General features: G+C 38.1%; 1 protein-coding gene across 1 annotated transcript in view; it reads right to left on the reverse strand.

Moving 5' to 3' along the window:
• Positions 1-753: 753 nt before the first annotated feature.
• The window catches only part of TNIP3 (TNFAIP3 interacting protein 3), a gene marked incomplete at its 5' end in the record, with an annotated part of 162338 nt that continues 135921 nt past the window's right edge, over positions 754-27170 (reverse strand). Inside the window, 7 exons of the mRNA XM_080796339.1 lie at positions 754-1368; positions 8945-9005; positions 11915-12013; positions 12900-12950; positions 17349-17474; positions 20297-20416; positions 25388-25516. Coding sequence (XP_080652465.1) covers positions 1337-1368; positions 8945-9005; positions 11915-12013; positions 12900-12950; positions 17349-17474; positions 20297-20416; positions 25388-25516 — 618 coding nt within the window. The 3' untranslated portion in view covers positions 754-1336. The remainder of the gene's footprint in view (positions 1369-8944; positions 9006-11914; positions 12014-12899; positions 12951-17348; positions 17475-20296; positions 20417-25387; positions 25517-27170) is intronic.

Below are 27170 nucleotides of genomic sequence, written 5' to 3' on the forward strand. Positions count from 1 at the left end.
TCAAGGATGATTTGTCTTTTTAATAAGCAGCAGCAAAAACAAAGCTTAGGAGAATTAATTTAAGAGAAGGATAATTCTTTCTCAGGAATTATCTTCCTAGTAGCCAGACCCCGGCTGAAAATATTTAACTTTCTAAGGCTGGTTCACCTTCCCATTACGCAAAGCTGCAAGTATATTCAGGAGTTGAAAAAAAGAAAAGAGTCTGAGCTGGAATTAAGTAGTTTAACTTCTGGAAGCTGGAGCCAGAGAGTTTCAGCAGTATGTCGGGTGGTTTCATTTGACTGCGGCTTCAGCAGATGCTCCTAGTTTTCTTTAGGTGCTTCTAGGATTACAGATATCCGTGGGTCTCACACTTCTGTTCTACATCTCCTCACAAAGAAGACCTCCAGTTGGTCCTAGCAGAAACCTTGTTAAATGGATGAACGTAATGCTTTTAAATCTGCTTAGTCTACAGACATCTGTCATGCCACGGTAAAATTTAATTGCAATAGAATCTGGATACATTCATTTTTCAGTTTTATAGGTTTGAGAAGTCAGACGAGTTGTTCATCAATAAATACTCAAATCCATGGGAAATAAAAACAGATTCCACCCTAAACCCATGTGTCTCCAAACTACTACTGTAGTACATATGAACACAGCGAAGCCATCAACACCACAGTGGGGTTTTGTCTTTCATAACCTATCCCACCGAAGAATGAAGGAGGCTCACAATTTCTCTATCTGCCTTATAGGAATGATCTGTTCAAAGCACAGTTTCAAGGTTACCATTTTATTCAGATTGAACCATTCATTTAGTTTAAGGAGGTCTGTACATGTCTTCAGTCCTATTCATAGGTTCACCAAGACCAACAATGATGAGCACAGTACCTAGTCACACTGGCTAAAGAACCAAGCCCCGACAGAAATCATGGGAGCAATGTTACAAATTTATAACTGCAGTAACTCTTCCCCCAGGGAATATATATTTCAATCAACATAGAACATCACTGTACCAAAAGTGGAGTTGCTGAAATCATGAGATCAGCCTCTAAGTCCAACAGCAATATGCTGAAGAGAGTTTCAAAGAATGGCGCATAATCCATCTGCCAAATCTCATTTCGAGGAAACTGGACATTGCATTTGGTCATGTAATGCTGGCTTCTTAGACTTGATCAGGATCTTAGCTGTCCCAAGTCTTTTCCTCTCTCCGTGCCAAAGGGAAACACTACCACGCACGAATCATGGAGTAGATGATGTGCAGTTGTGTTGACATAAGCCACCAGTAAAAAGAAAAATGAGGGTCCTCAGCCAAGCTCTTCCTCTGGCCCGAATGTTCCTCTACTTGCGTGTGCTTCTACTGATTGACTTTCTTTTCTGAGGAGAAACCTATGAAAAACAGCAGAGAAATGTTTCAGATTAAAAATTAAAAATTCATTTCTCTTCTTCTGGCTCAGGGCTAACATAAACTTTGAGGCTGGCAAAAAAAAAAAAAAAAAGAGAGAGAGAAAGAGAGAGAGAAATATTTTATTCATGAGCTCCCACAAGTTTACACTGAAAAATCAAGAGGCGGGAAATGGAGGGTTATTATTTTAAGCATTGACATATGCTTACCACTTTGTGAAATCAGCTGTGGCCTAGTTCTACTCATGCCTGAAGAGGAATATTCTGTACTACTTCTCATCTCTGTTGGCATTTTGGTAGCTCAAGCATTTGCTCAGGATAGTAAGTCATATTTGTTACTACTAGGTTTAGTACTTAGCCCAGGGAAGATAACTACCACATAAACTACTTTAAGTATGGTGAAGGGTACATTATTGTCAGAGCGATAGAAAAGATCACTGTACTTAAGATGTGTTAATGTACTATGAAGACCAATATGAAAAACGTGGTATATTTCAGTAAGACTAGGATAGAATACCACAAATGAGCACTATAGGGAAGACAAAATCAAAGAGATCTCATGGTGACAAAAAAATACATACAAATTTCAAGAAATAAGGTATTTTCTTATTTATGATAACAATTGAGGACATGTTAAATGTTCTACACTTGTTGTCCTGTATTTGGTATTTCAAATAAACAAACTTTAAAACTAACTGTTTCCTTTCCAGGCTTAAATAAAATACTCCTCTAAGAATGGTGCCCATTTTACTAAAAAGGTATCTAATATGGTGAGAGCATGAATTTGGACCCAGAAGTATAATCCACTGGTCTGACCAGTGTAAAGTTTAGATTTAATCCATTTATGATACCTACCCCTAGATATCTTAAAACATTAAGAAAAATTAATTTCTCTATAGTTTGTATAGCACTCCTGTGAAATAGATACAGAGGTGAAATCAGTATTCCCATGTTTTAGCAGAGAGAGGTTGTGATCCCCGAGACCATCCATGGCAGAATGGAAATGTGAACAAAAGAAAAAAAACAGGTCTTCAGTTTCTTGAATGGAAGACAGAATGTCCCCATGCAGTGAATGTGGGAAGAGACTTCTGTCATCAGACTTGGCTCCACGGTTCGAATGGCAGGGCAAGAGAAACGCCACCAGGGAAACATGGGTTCTCATAGTGCAGACACAGTCCACTTTGCCTTACTGGTTGATAAAGAGTTCCAGGAACTGATTGTGTGCCTTATTATTTATTAATGGTATGTGTTACACTCTATGCTTTTATGTTCACAAGAGTGCAGGTTAATTCCCATGATGCTGAAGTGATCTGAACAGGACTCAGACATCTTGGTGGCAGAGGCCATGTCTGACTCTACATCAAGGATCGGCTGAATCTAAAGTCCCCTACAAGGGGAGGTGCCCTAGAGCAGCAGAGAAGTTAAAGGGGGACTCTGCTCTCTACATGCCCACTCACCTCAGAACGTGCATGCTCACACATCAACAGTACGGAAACGTAGGTAAGTAAACATTCTTCCCAGCTGGGATACGACATGTAACAGAAACCTCGTTTCCCCTACAGATTTTTATCTTCCGTTTAAGACAAATATTGCAATTTTATTCACCTAGTGGAATTGTGACTAGTCTAAGCTTATTGTGGGCATTTTTCTCATCTAGGTTCTACCTACCTACCTATGTCTATCTTTATAAGATGTTAATCAGAATGTTTAGTCTTTGCTTATAAATCAATGTCTGCATAGGAATATATTTACCACCTGTGTTTTAATATGTTCCTGTACATATAATTATACATTTACACTTTATTTAATATCCCTTCTCAAAACCACTTAGTTTACCATTAAGCCGACCTTTATGGCATTAGAGGTGAGGATGCATTTCTCCTGCAATTCTTTCTAAAATCCAGAAATAGACATAAAACTATTTGTCTCTAAATTTTGATTATTTTTATTAACTGCTGGTAAGGTAATTAAGTATATTTTATAAAAGAAAAATATTCTTAATATTTTATCCATCTGTATTAAAAATCACACAAGTATAGTGTCTAAGTTTCTTCTCTTTCTTACATCTCTTAAGTACCTTCTGCTATTTATGTTGATTCCTATATCTCTTCATACCACTGGAAAAAATCCAACTAATCCAGCCATTTTACTGATGTAAAATTATCTGTAATTTTCAGTTATAAAGACAGTTATAAAAAGACACAAACTGAGAAATGCAGATTCTGGCTTTCAGGATAGATCCATTAGAATTTATTTAAATAGAATAGATCTAAACGATGACACCATTATATTTTAATGTGTAGAATGGAGTTGTCCATATTGCTTGGTGGTTACAGTGTGGGCTTTGGAGGCAGACTTCCTGGCTTCTCTATGTCCTAGCCAATAACCAGCTACGTGGTCTTGGACGAGTGACATTATCTGTTTCTTGGTTTCCACAATTTTAAAACAGGAACAACAGTAGTACTCATTTCATAGGGTTGCTCTAAGGTTTTGATGAAATAATATGTAAATATATACAGTGCCTAAAATAGTTTCTGGCACATGGTCAATGTTATGGGTTGAATTGTGCACCCCCCCCCCCACCAAAATGTGTATGTCTTAACCTCTGGTACCTTTGCACGTGACCTTATTTGGAAATAGGACTTTGTACACATAATCAGGTTAATATGAGATTATACTGGATTAGCCTCATCCAATATGATTGGAGTCCTTATAAGTAGATGAAAATTTGGACACAGATCCAAACAAGAGGGAAGAGGGCCATGTGAAGAGTGAGGCTGAGATTGGAGTTATGCTGCCAAAGCCAAGGAACTTCTAGAGCTACCAGAAGCAGGAAGAGGCAAGGAAGGAACCTTCCCTAGGGGTTTTGGAGGGAGCATGACCCTGCCAACACCTGGATCTCAGACTTCTAGCCTCCAGAGTATGAGAGGATAAAATTTCTGCTGTTTTAAAACATCTAGTATTTGGTGCTTTGTTATGGTAGCCCTAGGAAAGGAATTCAGTCAGTATTCGGTTAATTAGTTATTACTAGACATTAGTAAAGGCCAATTATAATAGTTGGGCTTTGATCTTTTATATCATAAAGAAATAATTATGTTTGCTCACAACACAATCTCACGTGCCTACACTTCATGTCTTTCCAAACATGTAAGAATTGAGTTCTAGCTCATTAGACAAAGTTCAACTCTGCACCATATGAAAAATTTGGAAGGTACAGAAGAGACTGGCATGTGATGTAGTTAGAAAACACAGTCTTTCAACATTTCACAAAGAAAGAAACAAAAAACATGTTTTCAAGGTTATACTAACTCTAAAATGCCATAATTGTTCTAGAAACATGGAAGTCATTTTGCATCCCATTCTGATAACAGATGAAATGAGATTAAAATGTTCTGCATAAAAGCATATGTTTCTTAACAGAAACAGTAACCCCTTAACATCTATAGACTTCGATATATAAAAATGCAATTATTTAGTAATGTGCAGAGAGAAAGCCAAGTAAGTCTTAAATGCCTTAAAAATCTTTATTTAAATCTTGAGTTTTTGAAAGAAGAGTTAATTTCCAATGTGTCTGCAAAGCATTCTAAAATGACCAGAAAATGGGGTGCCTGGGTGGCTCAGTCGTTAAACATCTGCCTCGGTTCAGGTCATGATCCCAGGGTCTTGGGATCGAGTCCCACATCAGGCTCCCTGCTCAACAGGAAGCCTGCCTCTCCCTCTCCCACTCCCTTTCTTGTGTTCTCTCTCTCTCGCTGTCTCTTTCAAATAAATAAATAAGATCGTTAAAAAAACAAAACAAAACAAAACGAAACCAGAGAATGTAACTGAGAGCAAAGCTGGAAATATGGTGACCCAAAGACTGTATGATAGTACTCAGTACCTATTGACTTTCATCTTTAGCCAGGAAGCCCTTCATCAGGTTCCCACTTTTAGAGGACCCTGCTCTGGCCCTCCTCCAGCCACCTACCTCCCCATTGTAAATCTGCCTCCTTCTAGAACAAGCTCTTGGTACCCACATGAGAAACCTCAAAATTCCTGCCTAAGTGACCCTGTTTCTGCTTCTCAGCCTCATGTGGTCCTCTCTCCCAGGCCTGAAGACCAGGGGTCCTGTTTGTAGCGTAATGAGGAACATACGGATGTGTCAACTGGGCTCTACTCAAGTTCACACTCAAGATCCTTCCCAGTGGAAAGGTGGGAAGAAAAGGGGATGGGCCACAGCTCAGGTCCTCCTGGGCCACTGTGTCCTCCTTGGAATGTGAGCATTTTAAATTTCATCTACCCTTCCAGCTATATTTGTCAATAGGAGGATAGATTATAATCGTTTCTACGCTTGATTCATGACATTTAAATATTGAGCCTGAAGTACGAAGCTCTCCATGTATTCATGCCTCAGGGAATGTTAAAGGAGGATCTAGTGATCATAGCAATTTAATCATTCATTACCCAAAAGGCCACTGTTCTGCAAACACTTCACGTATAGATGTCAGAGCCACTATTTCAGGTTAGATTCCCATAAGAGGAATTATAAGGATAGATACTAGGACCAAACTATAATGTGCTATATAAATTAGGGTCAGAAAAGTAAAATTTGTTGGGAGTCAGGAAATTAATAAAAACTGAAAACTAGGACAATGTATAAAGCACACATACAGATTAATATTCATTTGAATATCGATACTTCTGAAAGGGTTATTTTCACTGAAATACAAGTAGAATACTTCCGTACTTATTAGATGAATAAAATTTATAAGAGTTTTAAAAATACTTTCTGTTTATAATTTACCAGAAACAGAGCCTAATTTTTCCACTCATTTTTTTCTTCCATTGTTTGAGTTTGGGTATTTATAGCCCAAAACACAGGGTGTGCTGACTAGCAGTGTATTTGTGAATAGTGAAAGATAAACATATTAGCCAAGTAATAAGACAATGAGTAATATCATAACAAAAATGTCTGCTTAACAAAAACTTTTCCAAACTCCTATTTAACGATACCACAAAGTTACTTTTAAGAATTCTGAGCAATTGAGCTGGATCTACGAATCAAAAGGAGCTTTCCAATTAAATGACATAAAAAATAATAAGAACCACCCCTGAAGTTAAATAATGGCACATGAGGGATATTTTTGACAAGGGTGATTTCAGAGTTTTTGCCAATTTTGAACTGGCTTGAACCTTGAGATAGCATCAGCTTTGAAAGCTAGAAGAGGAGAAATAGAAATCAAAAACAGGTAGATTCCTGAGTAAGGAATTTCTTTCTCCAGTGTTTCCCTATCCCTGATCAGACCTCTTCCCTGCTGCAGACAAGCCACAGTCAGCTGCAGAGCTGGGTTGGTTATGGAGAAGGAAAGGGTTCAAACGGCAACATATCCCATCAGTTTCGACCAGGGCTGACCAAGCATGAATTGGTTCATACATATTTATTACACACTAAATCTTACATAATACCTTGTCTTTTACCTGTGATATTCAAAATACCAAAAGAGTAGTACAAATAACACATGTGATGGCTTCATAGGAAGAAAAGATTATTGAGGGTTAGATTTAAGTTCTATAATTATGCAAGTTAAATCCCCATTCTCATTTTGTATCTGTCATTATAGAAAACTCTAATATAGTGAGAGAGGTAGGTTTTTGAGGGCACTATAGGGTGTGATTCAAAGCACAGGTTTTTTGAAGTCCTATATGTCTGGAATCTAATCCCAGGACTAAATTTCACCAACTGTGTGATTTAGGCATGCTACTTTAATTCTCCAAGCCTCAGTTTCTCCATCTGTAAAATGGTATAATATAATAAAACCTATTTTATAGCATTGCTGTGAGGATTAAAACAATGTCCTTAAAAATACTCAGGTTGCTATGTAATAGAGGTTTTTATTTTACTGTAATTTTACAACTGTAGACTCTTACACAGCATGTTTATGCAACACAAACTTCATTATGTTTCTTCCCAACAGACAAAAATCATTAGGTCTTATATACTGCCTATAACATTCTATTTTTACATATTTAATTTAGTTTCTGAAGGTCATCACAATTCACGTCTACCTTATATAATTATTAGCTTCTATTGCACTGGTCCAAGAAGAATCTATTAGTGATACATAAATGGCTTTATGATATTACTGAATTCTCTACTGCATAATTGTATTTTCTAGTAGTTAAACTCCAATTCAGGGAGAAAATATCTTTAATATTCATTTCAGACCAATATAATAGGAAGTGGAAAATTATAATTGGGTGGCAGCTCAGCTATTATACAACAATGGATTTCAAAAACACAGACATTATGCAACAACCATTATGGTTAATAGTATGCCTTTCTAATAAAAGCTCTCTATTGTGGCTGGAACTCAAGAACTTCATTAAAACCAATGGTTGTATTCATAGTAGAAAGAGAAGAAAAAAAGAGTCCTACAGTTTTATGATAAATACCTAGACATTCTTTTATAGAGTTCTCACTTTTTATCTTTCTTCTCTATAATGCTGCTATAAGCTACGGCCCTTGCCACTCCTAGTGCTGCTGCGTACACCTGTCCAGGTTGTGTATTGTGCAACTCTAGGAAGCTCCATTTACAGAACTTGGACTTGTGAAGTACACAATCTACAAAACCACATGTGTTATATCCCTGGCATTCTATTTCTACTCCACAATGGGCTCCTTGTAGTAAAATCTAGAATTCTATGATCTCAGATCTGAACTAAATGAGATCAAGCTTCAAGTATGGCCTGAAATTGGAATATGACTCATATTCAGCTTTTCTAGATAGAAAGATCTCTAGTAATTAAGAATGTAGGGTCACAAGTGTGTGTCATTTGAGATTTTTAAACACATAGCAGGCATGGCTGACTTGTGATGAGAATAGAGGTGGGATTATGGTTATAGCCCAGTTTATACAGCCCGTTCCTGAGTGGCCTCATGAGAGCACAGAAACAAACAGGAGAAAGTGTGGCAGATTCTGGAAAGAAGAGGAGAATGGTCCACCAAAGAAAAATAAGATAAAAGAGTTTTCCATTGTTAGTACTTGATAGGTGACTTTTTTAGTGGGTTTTTTTCCCCCCCAGCACACTTAGAGGTGGGTATTGTGAGCTACCTTGGCCTAAACTTGGAGTCTGACATTTAGTCATTAGGGAACACAGTTCTGAGCCTTTGGTTTCCTCTGTCTGTCTGCCAGTGACATTTAAAACATCTGTCTAGCAAACTCAACCTGGAATAGTGGACGTGCATCTGCCCTTTGTAGTGGAATCCCAGAGCTTTGTTGTTGTTGTTACAGTATAGCTCCACTTGAAGTTTTCATTTCTAGCCCCAGATGGAATACTGACTCTAAGCCTGGAATAGGAGCAGAAGCCAGAACTGAGATTCCTACATTTCTGCATTCGAACATTTTCTGTTTCTGAAGGAGTTCAAGTTAATCCCAGGTGCATCAAATTAGAGTTGTGTATTCAACACGACTTTATAGAAGGCCCTCCTCGAGTACGAATGAATGTATGTTGAGTAAACATCCCAAAAAGATCCCATTAAAATGTAAACATGAAAGAATGCTCAATACAGCTGTGGTCTTACCATTTGCCTTGTGCTGCACATCTGGCGGAAACTGGTCCGGAGCATACCACTGATAGTCTGGCTGTGTGGAACAATAAAACATTATTATAGCAATATGGACTTCAAACAAAACATAGTGGCATATTAAAAATATAATTATACTATGTGGCTTTTATTACGTAGGCAGCACAAAAGTCCTTTCTATCCAAACCTGTTGCCAATCTTGCTCATTTCTCTTACCTCCTTCATCACTATCCCCATCTCCCAACCCCACCCCCCCAAATCCACTCTGTGTTGGCCAGAGTTCCTTCTACTTTGGGGTTGTGGCATTTTTTTTAAAAAAGCAGATGTGTTTGGGATATCTGCAGAAGTATAAATACTTCTGTAAAACTTACTACAGCCCATAAATAAAACAAAGCAGTTTACCATCAATAAATACAGCATTTAAAGCACTCACACAGGAGACAACAGAGAGACCAAGACAACAATGACAAGTTTAGTGTTTTGGGGTACAAGGAAGAAATCTAAGCTATTTAGTGAGGAGAGCGCTTACAGAGGCTCAGGACAATGAAGCAGGGCTGATCTTTCTCTTCGTACTGTTCCTCCGTGGAAAGCACTCTCTAGATCAGTTCAGAGAATTTAGACTAGAGAGGGGGTAAGAGGTGAGGGTAGACTTGGATTTTTCTTGTGGGATTTTCTTCTAGGCTTCACCAGTTAAGAATACCTAGATATTGGACATTGGGGAACATGTCAAACAAACTGCTTTGAGTAAATTATAAACTACTGACCCGAAATTCAAGATAGAGTTCCAAGACAGAGATAGAGAAATCCAAGATAGAGTACCTCTGTAGTTAACCACTCGGAATAGAGCAACCCAGCCTCACCTGCCCATGAGGATGGTCTGTCTTCCTGCTCCCAGTGCTCACCCCTGCCTCCTACTCCCCACCTCCCAAGACACAGAGAATACAGATCTTTTGTTCTATTAATCAATTACCTCCTGAAAATAACTCCTGAAAATGTCTCTACCGATAAGCCAACAGGGAGAATTTGCAGGGCTGCCAGATCACTGAAAGTAACCTTAAAGCTCAATTATCTGACAAGACACTAAGAAACGCTGCATTTAGTACAGTCTGACCCCACTTTACCCCCACTCAGACACCTAGGCTCTTGGCTCCTTTTGGTCCATGAGAAAGCTAAAAGAGGAAATGAGATCACCTCTGTTTTTTATCTCCTCGTTTATTTTTAGATGTCTCAAAGAACACATAGGATAAGTGACGTGAGCCTCGGTTTTAGATTCCAGGAGAGTTGCCAAAAGAAGGCAAATATACTGTAATTTTACAAACACTACCGGTTTGTCCTTTAATTCAGGCTTAGAAATAAGCATAAAGCATGAACTGTCCTTTTAAAACGAACTCCGGGAGTGAAATTCTACTGTTATACCAAGATTCTGTTTGACTGAACACTGCTTGAAAGTGTAGGCCATTATACATGGCTTGGAATCTTTTTCAAATACAAAACTTTATTTGGTGATAATTTTACATGGTCTGGACTACCTTACCTCTTATAATTGATCGGGCAAGTCTGATGAGATTTTATAATAGGTGAATTTCTGTCTTCTTTTCATAAATGAGTATTTGAAGAAAATAGTCATTTTTACTTCTAGATAAACTTGCATGACTCATTGGTTTTATTGTTAACCTTTCACAAGAATATTTCTCCAATTCCCAAATCTGTAGGAGTTCACTCCAAAGTGAACTCCTATCTCTTTATGTTTCCCACAATATTAATTTACTTCTACATTCTGAAAGACAAAAATTTAAGGAATGATAGCTGTGTTTGGGATTCCCAGAAGTGTTTCTGGTAAAGATTGAAAAGTAAGCAGACAGGTAAAGAAAAAAGGAAACGGGGCAGGGTGAGCAGACAGAAGTGACAACGGGCAACAACACAAAAAGAACCCAATTCTCAGCAGTGTGCTGTGTATCACACCAGGGTCAAAGAAGGGATGCTCATTAAATTCTGACATGCCTCTGCCACCCAAAGAGTCATTACCTCCTCCCTTGGGAAAAGGGCTTTGAGTCACACTCAAATACAAAAGCATGGCAACCAAGAGAATCATGCTCTCCGTAAGTGCTCTGCCAGGAAAATCCCAGTTAAAATCTCAAGATTCTTTGCATAATTAAAAACACAGTTAACACAAAGTAAGGGGGAGGGGAGTTGTCTGAGCGTTTCCAAAATGCAGAAAATGCGTAATTTTTTTTTTTTTCCCTGCATAAAGACACTGTCTATGTAGCCAAAACACAGAGTAGAGACCAGCATCCAGATGGTGGGGGAGGGTGGGGGGGATAGTGCTATGGAGAAGGGAAGGAAGGATGCTTTGGTTCTGGTTAATTCAGGTTGACTGTCCAAATCAATTCAACTCACAAATAATTGCTCCACAGTTCATTTCATTTTGCCTGGCTAGACACAGCCACAGAGAGCAACTTAAGTGGGTCACTTTTTCTGGGATCCTTTAAGAATATCCTTTTAATTGAAAAATGTCAAAGACTATATTGCACAGATGTAGCCATATCCACAGTAGTTCAATATAAGTTTACAACTGAAAAAGGCATCTCTCAGACTTGCTATATTCATTTTTGTTCTCTTTATGCACAAAAACGCTCTTTTGGAAGAGTCAGGTATGTCATTTAAAATGGCCTTTATAAAATGTTGTGTGTTCGTTCAAGGAATTACAGCTCAATTTGATGCCATTCAGTGAATTTATTCATATCCACGTGTGTCCTGTGGATTCCGTGTCCCAAAAAGTGTACAGTGTACAGTGACCACTGTAACTCTCTAACTTAGAGGCCAAGATAAAAAGAGGCTCTTTCTGTGGACAAGAGTGTGTGTCCAAATTACAGAGACAGACAGCATTTCAACCAAAAAAAAAATATATATATATATAATACTAGATGATATAAGCACTCGTGTGTTGAGACGCAAGCTCTTACTTACTGGGGGCTTCTGTTGATCCCGTGCAGCTCCAGGGCCTGCTGGTGCGCATGGATGCTGCCCGTGGGAATTCAAGCCGCTGTTACACATCGGGAACAACATCTGGGGGAGGATAATGTTGTTGGTTCACTGGAAGTGGGTGAAACTGGGGAGTCACACTGGTACTTGCTTTATACAACCCCAGGTTTGGCTGAAATCTTAAGGTTCCATCGAACTCTCGCATAATCCCAACTCAACATAGTGGGCGCACAGATGTGATCTCTGGGCTGACAGCGATGAGGCACCCAGGGAAGATGTTACTTTAGGTGAACCTCTAATTAGCTTCTCATGTTGAAGACATCAGAAACACGTAAATGGTATAGGGTGAACTTTATGTGTCTGAGTTATCTTCACAGAGGGTCCTCACTTAAGAAGAACCAGCCATTGAAGCCATTAAAGAAGTTTTAACAAGACTCCTACAGCATAATGGAAGTTCAGAGAGGAAATTAAGAATTAAGAGAAATAATATTCATTCCTGAAGCCTACTAGAGAACCAATGGGGCAGAACACTTCTGTGCCAAGATACTGTATTTTCTTGACGAGGCACAAACCTTTGATGTAATTTTCCACTGTACATTGTGTATGCAACTGCAAGAAACACCTAGGAAATATACTTACCAGGTGTTCATGGGTCTATGAAAAAATCCCCATAAATTTCTATGTGCTAAGGCATGTGCTACTGGTAACATGTTCTGGAAAGCATGTGTTTTTCATGAGCGTTAGGGCTGAGAGGCTTTGGTGGTATGTAAGCATTATCTATCCACTGGCATTTTCGTCCCTAATGCAAAGCCTGGGTTGTTCTGGAACATCTGTAGCAGAGCCTGAATACATCTTTAATTGAAACCATGAGGAACTGCTGTGCCCAGGAATAGATGTGGGAGCAGAACTTAATGTTGCCATTTCAACTACAATCAGAAGATTGGTGAATTCAGGTTAAGGAGCGACGTACCTGTTTTAATTGCTTTTCGAGTTTTTCTTTCTCCATCTGACAAGCCTTTATCTATAGACAAAACAAAGGCATTTGTTTATCGAAAGAGTCCACATGGTTCATTCTAAAGTTACTCTTGACCCAGCTGTCATGATCTGCTCAGAACCCCCAGGAGTGAAGCACGGATATAGCAGTCATGCCATTGAAAAGAGTCACGTTTTGGATTTTCCAGACCCGCGTTGATTCTATCTTGAAACACCCAAGTTAAGTCTGGAAAGTGGAATCATTTTAAATTGTTATTTCAATTTGTTGAAACAACTGTAGTTCTCAGTTTGGGGTTGATATTCTGATATACAGATATAATGTAGAGACCTAGGAAGAGACACAAAAAGAGCTTCCCTGGCTTATTGCAGAATTGGAATTGGTCTGCTGTACACTCAAGAGCTACCACCGTCAATGCTAGAAGTTGTCAACGCACTTCCTCCATGCCAGACACTGATCTATGGCTTTACATGTAATAACTCACGGATTCCTCCCAATGCCTCTATGTGATACTCAGTGTTATTATCCCTGTTCTACAGATGAGGACACGGAGCTCTGAGATACTGAGGAACTTGTCCAATGTCGCACTGCTGTACTTTATGGCTTCTCCCTATTTAAGGCCCAGCAGAGTTACCCACCCTGGAGTTTTTCAACATCTGACACAACTAGAGAAAGGCCGTTTTTGTTTGGCTTGTTAGGCAGGCTATTGTCATCCCCACACACCCTGTTCCTCATCCATGTAAGGCATATATCCCCACTGAATGATACTGTTCCAAGTCCCGCCTCTCTCCTTCCTTTGTCCTCCCATTTAGCATTATACATTTTCTATGTGACTTTTTATAGTCCAATGTGTACTGTGTACAATCATTTTTCATAACCCACAGGAGTTATGTTCTGTAAAGTCACCATGAACATGAAGTGGCGAATGCAACCACTGCTCCTCAGGAAATACAGGGTTAGTTTCCTACGAGCTTCTGGTCAGACCATTTTTGTTGACTGATCAGTACAGAATCTTGTTTTATGTGTGTTTCTGTTAAAGGCATCTTATTAATTATAGATTATTGGTCCATTAACATTGAACTCTTGGCCTATAGCAATATGTTATTCCCTGAACGAAGCTTGTCTAACACGTCTTTTCTCTGTAGGCACAGCATGGCCTTCTTGTGCCAAAGGAAATGAGGTAGCACCTCAGCACTCTTGGGGAGGCATTTTAAGCAATGTAATAACCAACAAAAAGGACAAAAATGAGAACATGTGGGACTAAATAAACCACAAAAAAGACAACTGTTATAGTCTGAGAGCCGAAACAAGGAGGAAGGCCTTATTGGACCTCAACTGTGAACAAGTGTGCAAGGTGACTTGAGTTTTTTTTCTGCTCTGTACATATTCACAAATGGACTTAGGTGGCACCAGTATTGATTTTTGGGGTGACAGATACATTTCAGTGAGCAGGCAGATGCACTGATATGGAATCCTTAAGGACTATCAGGAATCCACAAGGATAGACTATAAGGAATCCATACGGATAGACTATATATGTCCTGCTCATTATACTGTGAGTCTTTAATAGCAAGGATCATTCTTTTAGCTCCTCATGATATAACAAATGCCTTGGAGAAAGAAAGCATCGAAATTAAATTACAAGGGACTAAATGTGGCATGTTAATTATGTAACTAACTGACTCTGTTTAAAAACTCCCCCTGCCAACAGACTAAAATCATTTTGTGAAAAACCTGTGAGGCATGACCTGAACTAGATGTTTTTGTATAGATTTTTTTTTTTTTCATTTCACCCTGAGAACAACTTTTGTGAAGTCAGGAGTGGAAACCATCATCCATATTTCACAGGTGAGTATACTAAGAGATTTAGAAACTTACTTTTAGAGACAGAGGTTTTAGAATTATAAGAAATATTTTAGAGACCATCTGGTTCAACTTTGTCATTTTACAGATGAAGAAAAGGAAGCACAGAAAAGTTGGAGAACTTGCTCACTGTCATCCCTGATTGTCAAAGCAGGGACAGACATGAAGCTGAAGCTTCTACCCCTACTCCTACTTCTAAGTATCTCTAAGTATCTTGCTCTTTTTTTTAAAAAAAAGATTTTATTTATTTATTTGACAGACAGAGATCACAAGTAGTCAGAGAGGCAGGCAGGGAGAGAGAGGAGGAACGTGGGGCTCGATCCCAGGACCCCGGGATCATGACCCGAGCCAAAGCCAGAGGCTTTAACCCACTGAGCCACCCAGGTGCCCCTAAGTATCTTGCTCTTTACCACACTCCTATTTTACTAGTCATTGGCTTAAAACATCCTTAGCGATAGAATGAATAAACTCTGGTACACAGGAAACTAGTGCCAGAATAATTTGACCTAAGAATTCCTTTTTTGGACCACAGATAATATGCTATTCAAATAACATCAATAATATAATTCTATTATATCATGGCATTCAATCTGCTGTTAATATATTAAACATAGTTTGTTAAGCCATCTACTATATCTTTGACTAGAGTGAATGAGACTTTTGAAAAATAGATGGTTGGGGGTGCCTGAGTGGCTTTATTGGTTAAGTGTTTGACCCTTGATTTCAGCTCAGGTCATGATCTCAGGGTCATGGGATGGAGCCCTGTGTCAGGCTCGTGCCCAGCAGGTAGTCTGCTTGAGATTCTCTGCCTCTTCCTCTACCTCTGCCCTTCCCCTAACTCATGCATGCCCAAGAGTTCTCTTTCCCTCTGAAATAAATCCTTATTTTTTTTTTAAATATTTTATTTATTTATTTGGAAGAGAGCAAGGAGAACACAGGCAGGGGGAGCAGCAGAGGGAGAGGGTGAAGCAGGCCCCCCATTGAACAGGGAGCCTAATGTGGGTCTTAATCCCAGGACCATGGGATCATGACCCAAGCTGAAGGCAGTAGCTTAACGGAATGAACCACCAGGGACCCTAAATATATAAATCTTTAAAAAAATGAAAAATAAATGCTTGGACTATCATCATTTAAAGAAAAATTTTGGTAATTTTAAGGTATCATAAAGATTATCCCTTAGTTTATCAATACAATTATACCATACTCTATGTAGACAATGCATTATTTTGTTGATATCAATTAAAAGTTAGTTTACAGATGACAGAGAAATAAAAATTACTTGTGGATTATAGTCTCTATTTAGATTGTTATGTGTTCCTGGATGCACTAGAACGTCTACAATGGCAAAGACATTGCCAATCTTAGATTGGAATTAAATTCAATCTGAATTTAATATAGTAGAATGAGCAAGTTAAAATCTGGCTGGAAGTAAAATAATTGTGCAGTGACAACTTAGAAGAAATTAAGGGAGCTCTGCACATAGGACATACAAATCAAGAGTGATTTCCTCACCGAGAGTCATCACAACATTTCCTCACTCCTCGTTTGTGTAAAGTAAGGTGCATGAATCGTTTTCAGACAAGCATTTTATTATACTTTAATGACTATTTTATTCTTTTTAATTTCTTGGAAAATGGTTTGGCCAAATAATTTTTGCATGTAAAATTAAGAATTCCAAGTGAATCCTTGAAAATATGTCACAGAAGAAATTGAGTTTAATTTACAGTACACTTTGTATTCGGAAGAAGAGGATGACAAATAGTTAAACATTTCTTTTGAGACTAAGAATCCTGCAGCTCTGAAGCTGTCACAGTATGTCCCGCAACAATTTCCTATTTACTGAAAACCACTGGATGATTTTGCAAATCAAAAATTCTGTGGTTCATTTTCTTAAGCCAAAGTTGTGTTAGCTACATTTTCCTCATTAACATCAATATTTACTCATCATGCCACTTCCTGAGTCTACCTCTAATATATCCTATTACATTTAATTATAATACGTTTACATTTAATATATTCTATTCCAATAAACTAGCATTATGTGGCTTCCTTGACAGTGATCCAGTTACATTTAATTGGGGAACCCACTGAATAAAACTCTCGGTTTCACTGTATTTTATATATATAAATAACATTTAGAAATATGTATGATTCTGGAAGACAGGAACATTCCAATATGGCCCATCAAAGAAAATGACAAGAGTGTAGAAACAAATTCACGATGCTGGAGTGCTTTGGATTTGAATTTTGAGTATTAAGTAGTTCAACTCCCTTTCTACCAAGATAAATATTATGAGAAAAAGATCAAAAGAACTGAATTTTATAAAAGACTTTGGAATCCAATTTCTTAGGTAACTCCTTAATAGATTTAAGTTAAAAGAAATCACCAGTCATTTTCATCTCTTTACAAGATTGTTTAAGAATGATTTCATCCCAGGTGCTTACCTCTCAAAGAAAATCAATGTCAATTAACAGAAGCCAAAGTCTTGAATTTTTTTAATAATAATAAAAAAAAAACAACACACACACACGTGCTGGCAAAGATTATTTTGTTTTGACTTATACCTGAGAATTCAGCCTGTTCAACTGGGATTGAGAAGTTCGATTAATTTGCTGTAGCTCCTCTTTCTCTTGATTAAGTCTTTCTCGGTCTGATCGCTCCTTTTTGAAGTCTTCTTCATATATTTGCACCTAGGAAATATTGACTTGTTGTTACTGTTGGCATCCTTTTCTCTAAACTATTAAAATGATTTCAGAAGAGGTGCTATCTGGGCTTGTCCAATATGAGTAATTCCTATCCTCTTTTCATCACTATTTCTTCATGGTGAGACTCCATCCTAATGGATCTGACCATAATTTTATCTCTCGCTTTATTTAGAATGGCAGTTTTCAACTTTTTCCTCCTTGAGTATGTGTCAGGAATTCAGAAGTAAAGTAACAACATGGATATTTTGAAAAAAATATTCCCCTCACCCATTATTCGCCGCAGATTTCCTTATTGTGATAAGCATTCCCCTTGCCTAGTGTTAAGTATCTCTATTTTGGAGAAAGCCATCCATCCCCAACACAAGGCTTTGATGTAGGAACAGTGTTTGAAGTTCTAAAAGACAGTTTACTGGCAATAGCTGTTAAGTGAAGCCACTAAATATTGGCAAGCCAGTTTCCAAATATAGATAGTAAATTGAATATGCAATAGAAATTAAAGGCTCATGTATGTGAAAGAGTCAAGTGTGATTGTTAAAAGGTATTCACAATTGGCCCCAGTAATTTGGGGGATATGTCATTTTTTAAAAAGTAGTAATATTTTAGTGGAATGCTTTGCAAGAAATATTCCACATATTCCAGAAAATCAAACCAAAAGAAAAACAGATTTGATCATTATTGTTTTTAGCTGGCATAGTGTTAACTGATGGTTTGGAGACTAGTATGTGGAACTATAAAAATAAATGAAGCTTAGGGTATGAGGCAAAGGAATTTCTTTAAGACAATGAGTTAAATTACAACTTCCAAGGGAACCTAGTAGCTAGATTTTTGTCTATTAATACCAATGCACTCTGAACCTTCACCACGAATAATGCACCATGTTTTAACTAGAGGCTTATTAAAGTTGATAACAATAGAACAACATGTAATAGGCAAGAAAGGAAAAAATTAAACATGTTATACAGATCTAGATGCAGATATACACATTTAATTTTTAAGACTTCATCCACCAGAAGCATTGCAAGGGAACTACACCCAGCTAAGCTGACATTTTGCTTTGGTTTGGGTTTGGGTTAAGATCTGAGGCTCAGTTCCAGACAGAGTCAAACTAATGCTCTGTAAACAATTACCAGAGGCATTTGAAATGGGAGAAGCTCATCTAATCAGAACTGAACACTCTTTATCAAACACAACACTGATAGCAATGTCATCACTGCAGCCAGGTGGCCAAGATTCTAGCTCAGTTTCTTTGTGAATTGAAATCCTTTAGTGTATCACATGACACCTGGTGATATAGTGATTGTGGGTGTCCAATTAAAAATATGCACAGTTAAAATGTGTATGCATAAAGTTAGCAAAATAGCCACTCAAAAACTAAGGAGATGGATTCTGGACCTCTTGGGGATAATGAAAAAAAGGATACCTGTCATTGTCTGCATCCAATATGAGCTAAACCATTGCTGCAAATTCTATGCATGTGTAAGAGTGACTCTCTCGCATGTGGGATACATTATATGAGAGCATCAAAGATGATTCAAGTGTCTGAACATAAGAAGTAGTTTTTTTCTGAGGAATCCTGGCTAGTGGCAATGGTACTTTAGGGGTTGAGAATTTGGCAGAGCTTTAACACTCCGAATACTACCCTTATTCTCTTCATAGGTTTATTTTTAAACCATGTATTTGATCCTGAATGTAATGGGGCCGAATATTCAAATGGTTTAAAAGAAGAGAAAATGCAACTTTATGATCAAGTGCAAGATCTAGAATTTTCTAGATTTACAGATAGGCTACTTCTTAGGAAGTGATAACGATAAACAACAACAAGAATGCAGTTGCTTCATCCTTTGGCGTATTGCATCAAGAATCCTTGGAGTTTGCCTTGCTCAGAGCAAAACAGCCAACAAATCAGTTCCAGGGACATACTTCCCAGCTCTTTGTTCTATCACATCCTCTCCCCCACCGCTAATATATCACTGACATTGTGTGCTTCAGAGATAGGATTCCTATATGTATCCTATATTTATTGACATCGCCATGAACTGTTCCATGAACTTTATCTTCATTAGTTTATTTAACCTCTTACAGGAAAAGAGATATGATGTGCATGGGTGGCCCCTCAGCTAAGCCAGCTCCAGCTGGCTGAACTAAATTTAGATCCAAATCAGTCAGGCAGTGCTCTGTGCCTACAGACCTATGTTGCTGATACATGTAGAAGCTTACACCTTTACTCTTCTGTCCACTTGGTGACGTGGGGTTGGGGCTGGGTGAGTGGGGAGGAGGAGGAACTTGTGTATCAATAAATTGCTAGGTGGTGCCATCCACATGCAGCTGTCGGTGAGCAGAGCTGGCTCTTCAGTGCTTATGATCAGTGCAGAGTATTTAACACTGCCCGTGTGGTTCAAAGGCCTGGAGGCCAACAGCTCAGAATAACAGCCTGGCTGCAATCATTTTCTGAAAAGGTCCAAGGTTTGCGGTGGTAGTGTGTTCAAAATAAATTGTGTCCACGTGAAACTCTAGACCAATGCTAATAAAATCTCACCAAAAGGTTAATTAAGAAGCCCTTCTTTTAACTGTATGATCTTGGATAAACCATTTCACCCATTTGAAACTCAATTCCCCTTTTATAAAGTGTTAGTTGGGCTAGCTGATATATATTCTCTTATCAAGCTTTAAAATTAGATAATTCTAATGAAAATAAATGCAAAGACTTTGGACACGTTTTGAATAGAAAGATTTCCAAAAATATCCAAAGGAGCATGAACAATGGGCCCTGTGTTTTCTACATGATCGCGCCACTTTCAACTTCTCACCTGCTGTTTGAGAACTTCCATTTCTGTTCGCATCTCCTCATGCCTGCACTCCATTTCAGACTTTCCCAAACAGTCCTCCGAAAATGAAGAACACTCGATTTTCAAGGCATCTTGAAGAGCCTATGTTATATGATAAGCACACGGTTGAGCTAAAGAGTTACCACATCTTATGAATTCCTCTATAATTGTTACAATGATCTCAAATGACCCCTGCAAGACAGAACTCCATTTTTGATGCTACCTTTCCGACTGAATAACTTTTCTTCTTTCTCCTTTTTTAGGATACAATTTTTTTTTTCAGAATCTGTCTTTTCTCCATGACGATGCTTATGTTATTCAACTGTCATTGTTATTTAGAAGGGCTTTTGATATTGATGTTGGGGATCTCCCCGCCACCAAGCCAACCATGAAAAGAAAACATCTATAACCTTCCTTCAGATTCTCTGCTTCAGTCAAACACATACTTTATCAATAATGCTCAAAGTTTAGAGAGCATCAGAATCACCTGGAGAGGTAGCAAACATGCCCATCCCTGGGCACTGACCCCGGAGTTCCTGAATCAGTTGTGTGATGTGGGAGAGATTCTGAGAATCTGCATTCTTCAAAAGCTGATGCTGCTGGTCCCAGATGACATCATGAGTGATATTGTGCTATCCTGCCCTGTCCCCGATAGGAAAGAGCGAGACCCACGGAAACGTGAACCCATGCAGATCAATATTCCTTAGATCTATTTTTTTTCTGCTCTTCTGCCCTGTCGTCCTCAGTATACCGTGCCCTGCCCTAGCCACAGTCATATTTATTCTCTAATAAAACATTAATTAACTCACTACAGGGTAAAGAGAGTACTCTGCTTCCTTCCTTTCTTTCTTTCTTTCTTTTTTTTTTTTTTCCAAGAGAGACTGAGAGCACAAAAGTGTGCAAGATATGGGGCAGGGAGGGCAGAGAGAGGAGAAAGAGAGACTCTCAAACAGGTTCCAGTGTGGAGCCCAACACAAGGCTTTATCTCATAACCCTGAGATCATGACCCGAGCCAAAACCAAGAGTTGGACGCTTAACCGACTGAACCACCCAATTGCTCCATGCTTTCTTGACACCCAGCCCAACCTAGTGGTTTCACTGGTGAGGAGGTGAAAGCAACAAGAGACACTTAGAGTTGCCAACAAGATTACCATCATTATTCACTAGCCCATGATCTCTTACATTTACTATACTTCATCAAATCATATAAAAGACATCGCCTCTATTCTGAAGACCTTGGTTCATGACGAGTTCAATAAACAGCCGTGAAAACTGAGATACAACACACCTCATCCTGGTGTGGTCTGGGAGCCCACGTACAATATGACTACTTGCTCATTATCAAATGAGTCCTTCAAACAAAGAGGAAAGTTTCACTTTCAGAGTTCCAAGATTTCAATTCCTCTAAACTGCTTTGGTAGCTTCAATGATGTGCGTTTGGTGATACTATTAGTAACTATTTTCCTGCATTACTGTACAATATGGTTATAAAGATAGCAAAAGAAAAGAAAAGTTACTATCTTAAATATGTATAGACAGAATTTCCTAATAGAATGTCTTTTAACCCTATGGATACTGTCTAGCCTGATTGTAAGTATCAATTTTCAGGAAATCATAAGAGAAACGAGAACTACTTTCTTCCTCCAAGAAGAACTTAAAAAAACAACAAATGTCGTTTAATAATTTATGTTTTGTTAGAATTTGTTGCTAAGCTATAGAGTTTTAGGAAGTATCATATTAATTATAATTTTTAAAAATGTGTTAGTAGTAATGGCGAGAATCCAGGATGAAGTGAGCCAAATAAGACTTAAGTCAAAAATGCTGATTTCATATCCTACCCCTATGAAGAGATTATTTTTGTGGGTCTTGTTATATTTGAATTTCCTGGTCTACCTTTCATGCTATTCAGGCTTCTAGAAATTTTACAAATGAGTCATAAACGAAAGGTGAGTTTAATCAACATTTATTCCATCTTGGGGTTTTCCAACTTCCTTGAACAAACACCTGTAACCTACTCTAGAACAGTAATTTACTATCAGCACAGGCAAACCAAACAGATCTACCCATCTCATGACGGTGAGATGTTGGACAAATCAATTTTGCCCATGGGTGGCACTGGCTGACTAGCCTCAGGTAATTTCTCTCACTTTGGTTAAACATCTGGCTTCTCTTTAAGAACTCAAAGAAAACAATGCCCTTGGGTATTTCCTTCAAAGCAAATAAGTTGAATTGAGTACACACAGTTGTGTGAACTTCTGAAAACCATATGTTAATTACTAAACTGACATGCTTCTGCTGAGTGAATGGGTCAGTAGGCGGTCTGCTTGTGCAAGGAGGTTGGGCCCCAAACTCCATGCTGTGTTGGATGGTATGCACAATCAGCTACCCAAATCAACATTTTGAGTAACTTCTATTTATTACAGTGGTAAGGAAAGGAAAGAAAAGGAAAGGACTGGAAAGGAGAGGAAAGAAAAGAAAAGAAAAGAAAAGAAAAGTCAAGTCAAATCTACAGTTTAAAAATGAATAGTAATATCTTACACATTTCATTAGACACTAATACATGATTAAATGACAAAAAAAAAACTCATAGCTTATCATTGTATATCTGTTTTTTTAATGACACCTTAAGGTATAGATGTGGCAGACAAAACGTTTTCTGGCTTGAAGTGCCCTTTTATTTTTATTTTTTTTTCCCACTAGTCATAAGTAATGCATTATGCCTGCTAAAGCAGGAAACTCAGGGCCAGATTTGGCTATTGAACGTATTATGTACTAGCTAAATTATTTAATTAATTCATCTACTCAATATATATCTAAGAACACACTGTGAGCAAGGCCCTGTTGCTGGCATTCAGACTACAGCCGTAAAAAACAAAACAAAACAAAACAAAAAAACAGAAAAACTTAGGCCACACTATGACTGTTGCATTTGTGAGTCCTTGTCTCCAAATAATACATATTAAAATTGTGTTTTATAACTGCATTCTTATAAAGATGAATATAATAATATTAATATGAAAACTTTTTTCAACCTGAAGGTCCATTTTTTCTCCGGATTTTAAGGGAAATTAAACGTATTAATAGGCCACTACAAGTATCATGAGCCCTTAGTACTGTGCCTACTAGCCTGATCGAGATGTCAGTTCAGCAAAACTCCTCCTTCATGGAGCTTACAGTCAAGATCAGGAGACAGGAAACAAATTTGATAATAGGAGACACTGAACATACATGAGATAGCAATACATTACAAAGAAACATTAAAATAGGAAATATCAGATGTGGGGTATGTAGTTTTAATTAGGATGGCCAGAAAAATCTTCTTCTCAGTGAGAAGATGACATTTGTATAAAGGCCTGAATTTTACTCAAAGTAATGGTTCTTACTTTCTCAATTTTATTATAATCCTAAGGGTTAAAATTCTTTACTGACTTTTAAAACATTTCTGTTGACTATAGATACAGATACACAAAAATGAAGTGTACATGTGGACATGAGCAAAAAGCAGAGTTCTTGGCTGTTCTAATTTCTACAGCATTTATATTCTTGTGCCAACACTTACAGAAATGAATTAGAGAACAGAAGAAAACCTGTCAAACAATATATCACAAATGGAAAGATTTCAAATATAATCTCAGTGTTAGTTCCTCTAATTCATCTGTGGAGGATTTCCAAGAGAGAATAAAAGGGAAAATTCATTTGCCCTAAATTTGTATCTCTGAACATTGTTTTCCTCTCTTAGAGGATAGAGAGGTACATTGTTCAGGAAGTTAGTCACTACTTTCCCATCTTCTGATCAGTAACTTATCTCACAAGCAGACCGAGTATAACAGCACATTTGTAAAACATCCTGTCAACTGTACAGGCACAAACTTAACACTTGGGGGATCTTTAAATGATCCTCTCAACACTAGTTAACCACAAGATGCATAGTCCAAAATACCGGCACTGGGTACATTTTCAAGGCCAATCTCCTACTCTTGTTTTAGAAGGCAATTTCTGTTACTTTGGTTAAGAAATATCTAACTTGAGGGGTGCCTGGGTGGCTGAGTCGGTTAAGTGTCTGCATTTGGCTCAGGTAATGATCCCGGGGTTCTGGGATTGAGCCCCTCACGGGGCTCTCTGCTCAGCAGGGAGCCTGATTCTTCCTCTCCTTCTGCTTGCCGCTCCCCCTGTTTATGCTCTCTTTCTCTCTCTCTCTGTCAAATAAATAAATAAAATCTTTGAAAAAAAATGAAATCGCTAACTTCAGAGATGAATATCTTGACTCAAACATGTACTAAAAGTATTCCTATGGTCCACATCTGATGTGGCTCTCTGAAAAATCAACAGCAAAGGATTTGTTTTCTTGAACAAGTCAGCAATCCCTTTCCCAGGAAAATGAAGCTGTTAGCTCTTGAAGATACACAGACACACAAATGCACAAACTCTCCCTAGTCATCCTTTGGTAAGCAATTCACAGGTAGCCCCTTAGAATAGCTAAGTTGAAGCAAAGGCATTTAACCACTTGTGTTTTTCTAACAGACTTGCCCCTCCAACCCCCTGTCCTCCACCGGGACCCCACACCCCAATTAAAAGTGAGTTTTAGGCTTTTTCTCGGGAAAGTCACCATCTCAGCCTTGGGTTTGGCATTTAGCATGATTCCATAGAGTCTGCATCACAGCTAGTTCCATAGTGATGATTTTAAAGAACAGCCTGTTTCCTCAGGAAACTTTTGTGGTTGACCAAGAGGTATGCTATTGTTCACAAAACACATTCGCTTTATATGGTTCTTTGAACTAAAAAAAAAAAAAAAAAAAAAAAAAAAAAAAGTTCTTTCTGTCTTCTAAATTTTCTCCTTGTTTCTCTTTTTCATGATGATTCTTTGCACAGACACTAATTCCTTAAAGCCTCCTTAGTCAAGTGTGGCTGAAAGATGCAGACAGGAGTGACTGAGAAAATTACAGCGAAGTTCTGTGCAAGCTCCCACGACTGGGAGCAACACTGAGCACGGATTTTGTTGTGACTCTCAGGTAAGAATGTGCTCTTTATACAGGGACCTCCCCTTCCATCTCCCCAGCTTGTCCCGGCTAATACCTTATTGAGGCGTTTTATTTCACACTCATAATGTTCCTTCTTCTTGTTCACAAGAGCATTTTTTTCCTTCAAGAACTTATTTTCTTTCTTCAATTCATGTAATTCTTTGTGTAGGCTCTCCTTTTCCTTCTGAAGTAAACAGCAAGAAGACAAAATCGAAATCAATAAAATTCAGAGGAGATAATATTGTAGGAATACTGAAATACAACAAAAACAGGACCTGCTAGATTTTCATTTAATTGATCCATTTAAGCAATATTCTTTGGGTGGAGGACAGGGTTTGGTTAGAGAAAATCTTTCTTTATTACTCAGTGCTACTAAGTTTTATGATGCCGAAAAAGCTCAAAATGCCCAATCCTCACTTTCAAGGGTCAAATGGGTCCACAGAATAAGCTAGTTCCCATGTACTATTACAAAGTGATAGTTAAGTGACTTAGTGAAAGTAATTAAACTTCTAAAAAGAAAAAAAAAGCATCATTGCAACAAAAATACAAAATATCTCAAAACCCAATCCTGCCTGCATCATTCTGAACTGAAGAGAGGGAGAAGAGGATTCAACTTCAGGCAAATAAGAGCCTTCACTACAGATAATTATTCAGAGCACTGTATTATTGTGATTATTACTTTTAAAAGGTAGAGATAGGGGCGCCTGGGTGGCTCAGTGGGTTAAAGCCTCTGCCTTCGGCTCAGGTCATGATCCCAGGGTCCTGGGATGGAGCACCGCATCAGGCTCTCTGCTCAGCGGAGAGCCTGCTTCCTCCTCTCTCTGCCTGCCTCTCTGCCTACTTGTGATCTCTCTCTCTGTGTCAAATAAATAAATAAAATCCTAAAAACAAAAAGGTAGAGATTAAAAAAAAAGACAAAAAAAGGTAGAGTCCAACTGCCATCACTCCTCCATGTTCCAGATAACCTTCAAGATGTCCTGTGGTTTAAATAACTGAAGCAAGGTTTGTTGCTTTGACACTAGTGGGCTCTGGATTCAGACAACATCTGTCTTCTAATTCTTAATTTGTATTTTAGATAGTAAACTTTTTCTGGAATGAATTAGATTCTTAATGGCATTCAGATTTTAACCTAATAAAATAAATATTTCAGAATTTAGGTAAATCAAGATGAGAAAATAGCTAATACGTAGGTTAAAGTATGCTCTTTTAGTGATTAATATCTCCCAATATAATAATGAGATTTAAGATATCTACTTTAGGTTATTCTTTTTTGTTTGTTTTTGTTTTTTAGTGAAAACCTTTCTATTTGCTTTAATTAGAATGAGCTCATATACGCTTAGAAAATGAATCAATCATTTTCTAACTTGGCATAATTTAGAAGAAAAGGACTTCACTAGAATATGGTTCCAACTGCATGAAGGAACAATTGCCATGATTCCCGGTTGGTCAGGATCTAAATGGGAAAGGAAGGTACTGCTCCAGGACCAGAAGGAGTTGCTAAACCTTGTTTTCTTCTCACTGAGACAGAGACACCCTTCACAAAATAGGAAACCTACACCAAGGACTGTCTGCACTGATTTTAGGCACTGCGTTAAGATTGGTGCATTTGTTAAAATACAGCCAATGCCTCACAGAATCAGTCACAAGACTTCACCTTAGAATATTTACAGTTCTTGTTTTTTGTTAACATATATTAAAAAATGAGAGTCCATTAGAACTTAAGGTTTTTCTCCCATTTTCTACAATATCCACTAGCCTCAAAACCAAGAGTATTTTAGGTGAGGCCATTCGCCTCCATGACCACCGCCTTGCTCTCAGCAGGAATTAATGGAGACTTA

This window comes from Martes martes (assembly GCF_963455335.1).
Source record: "Martes martes genome assembly, chromosome: 2".
NCBI lineage: Eukaryota > Metazoa > Chordata > Mammalia > Carnivora > Mustelidae > Martes > Martes martes.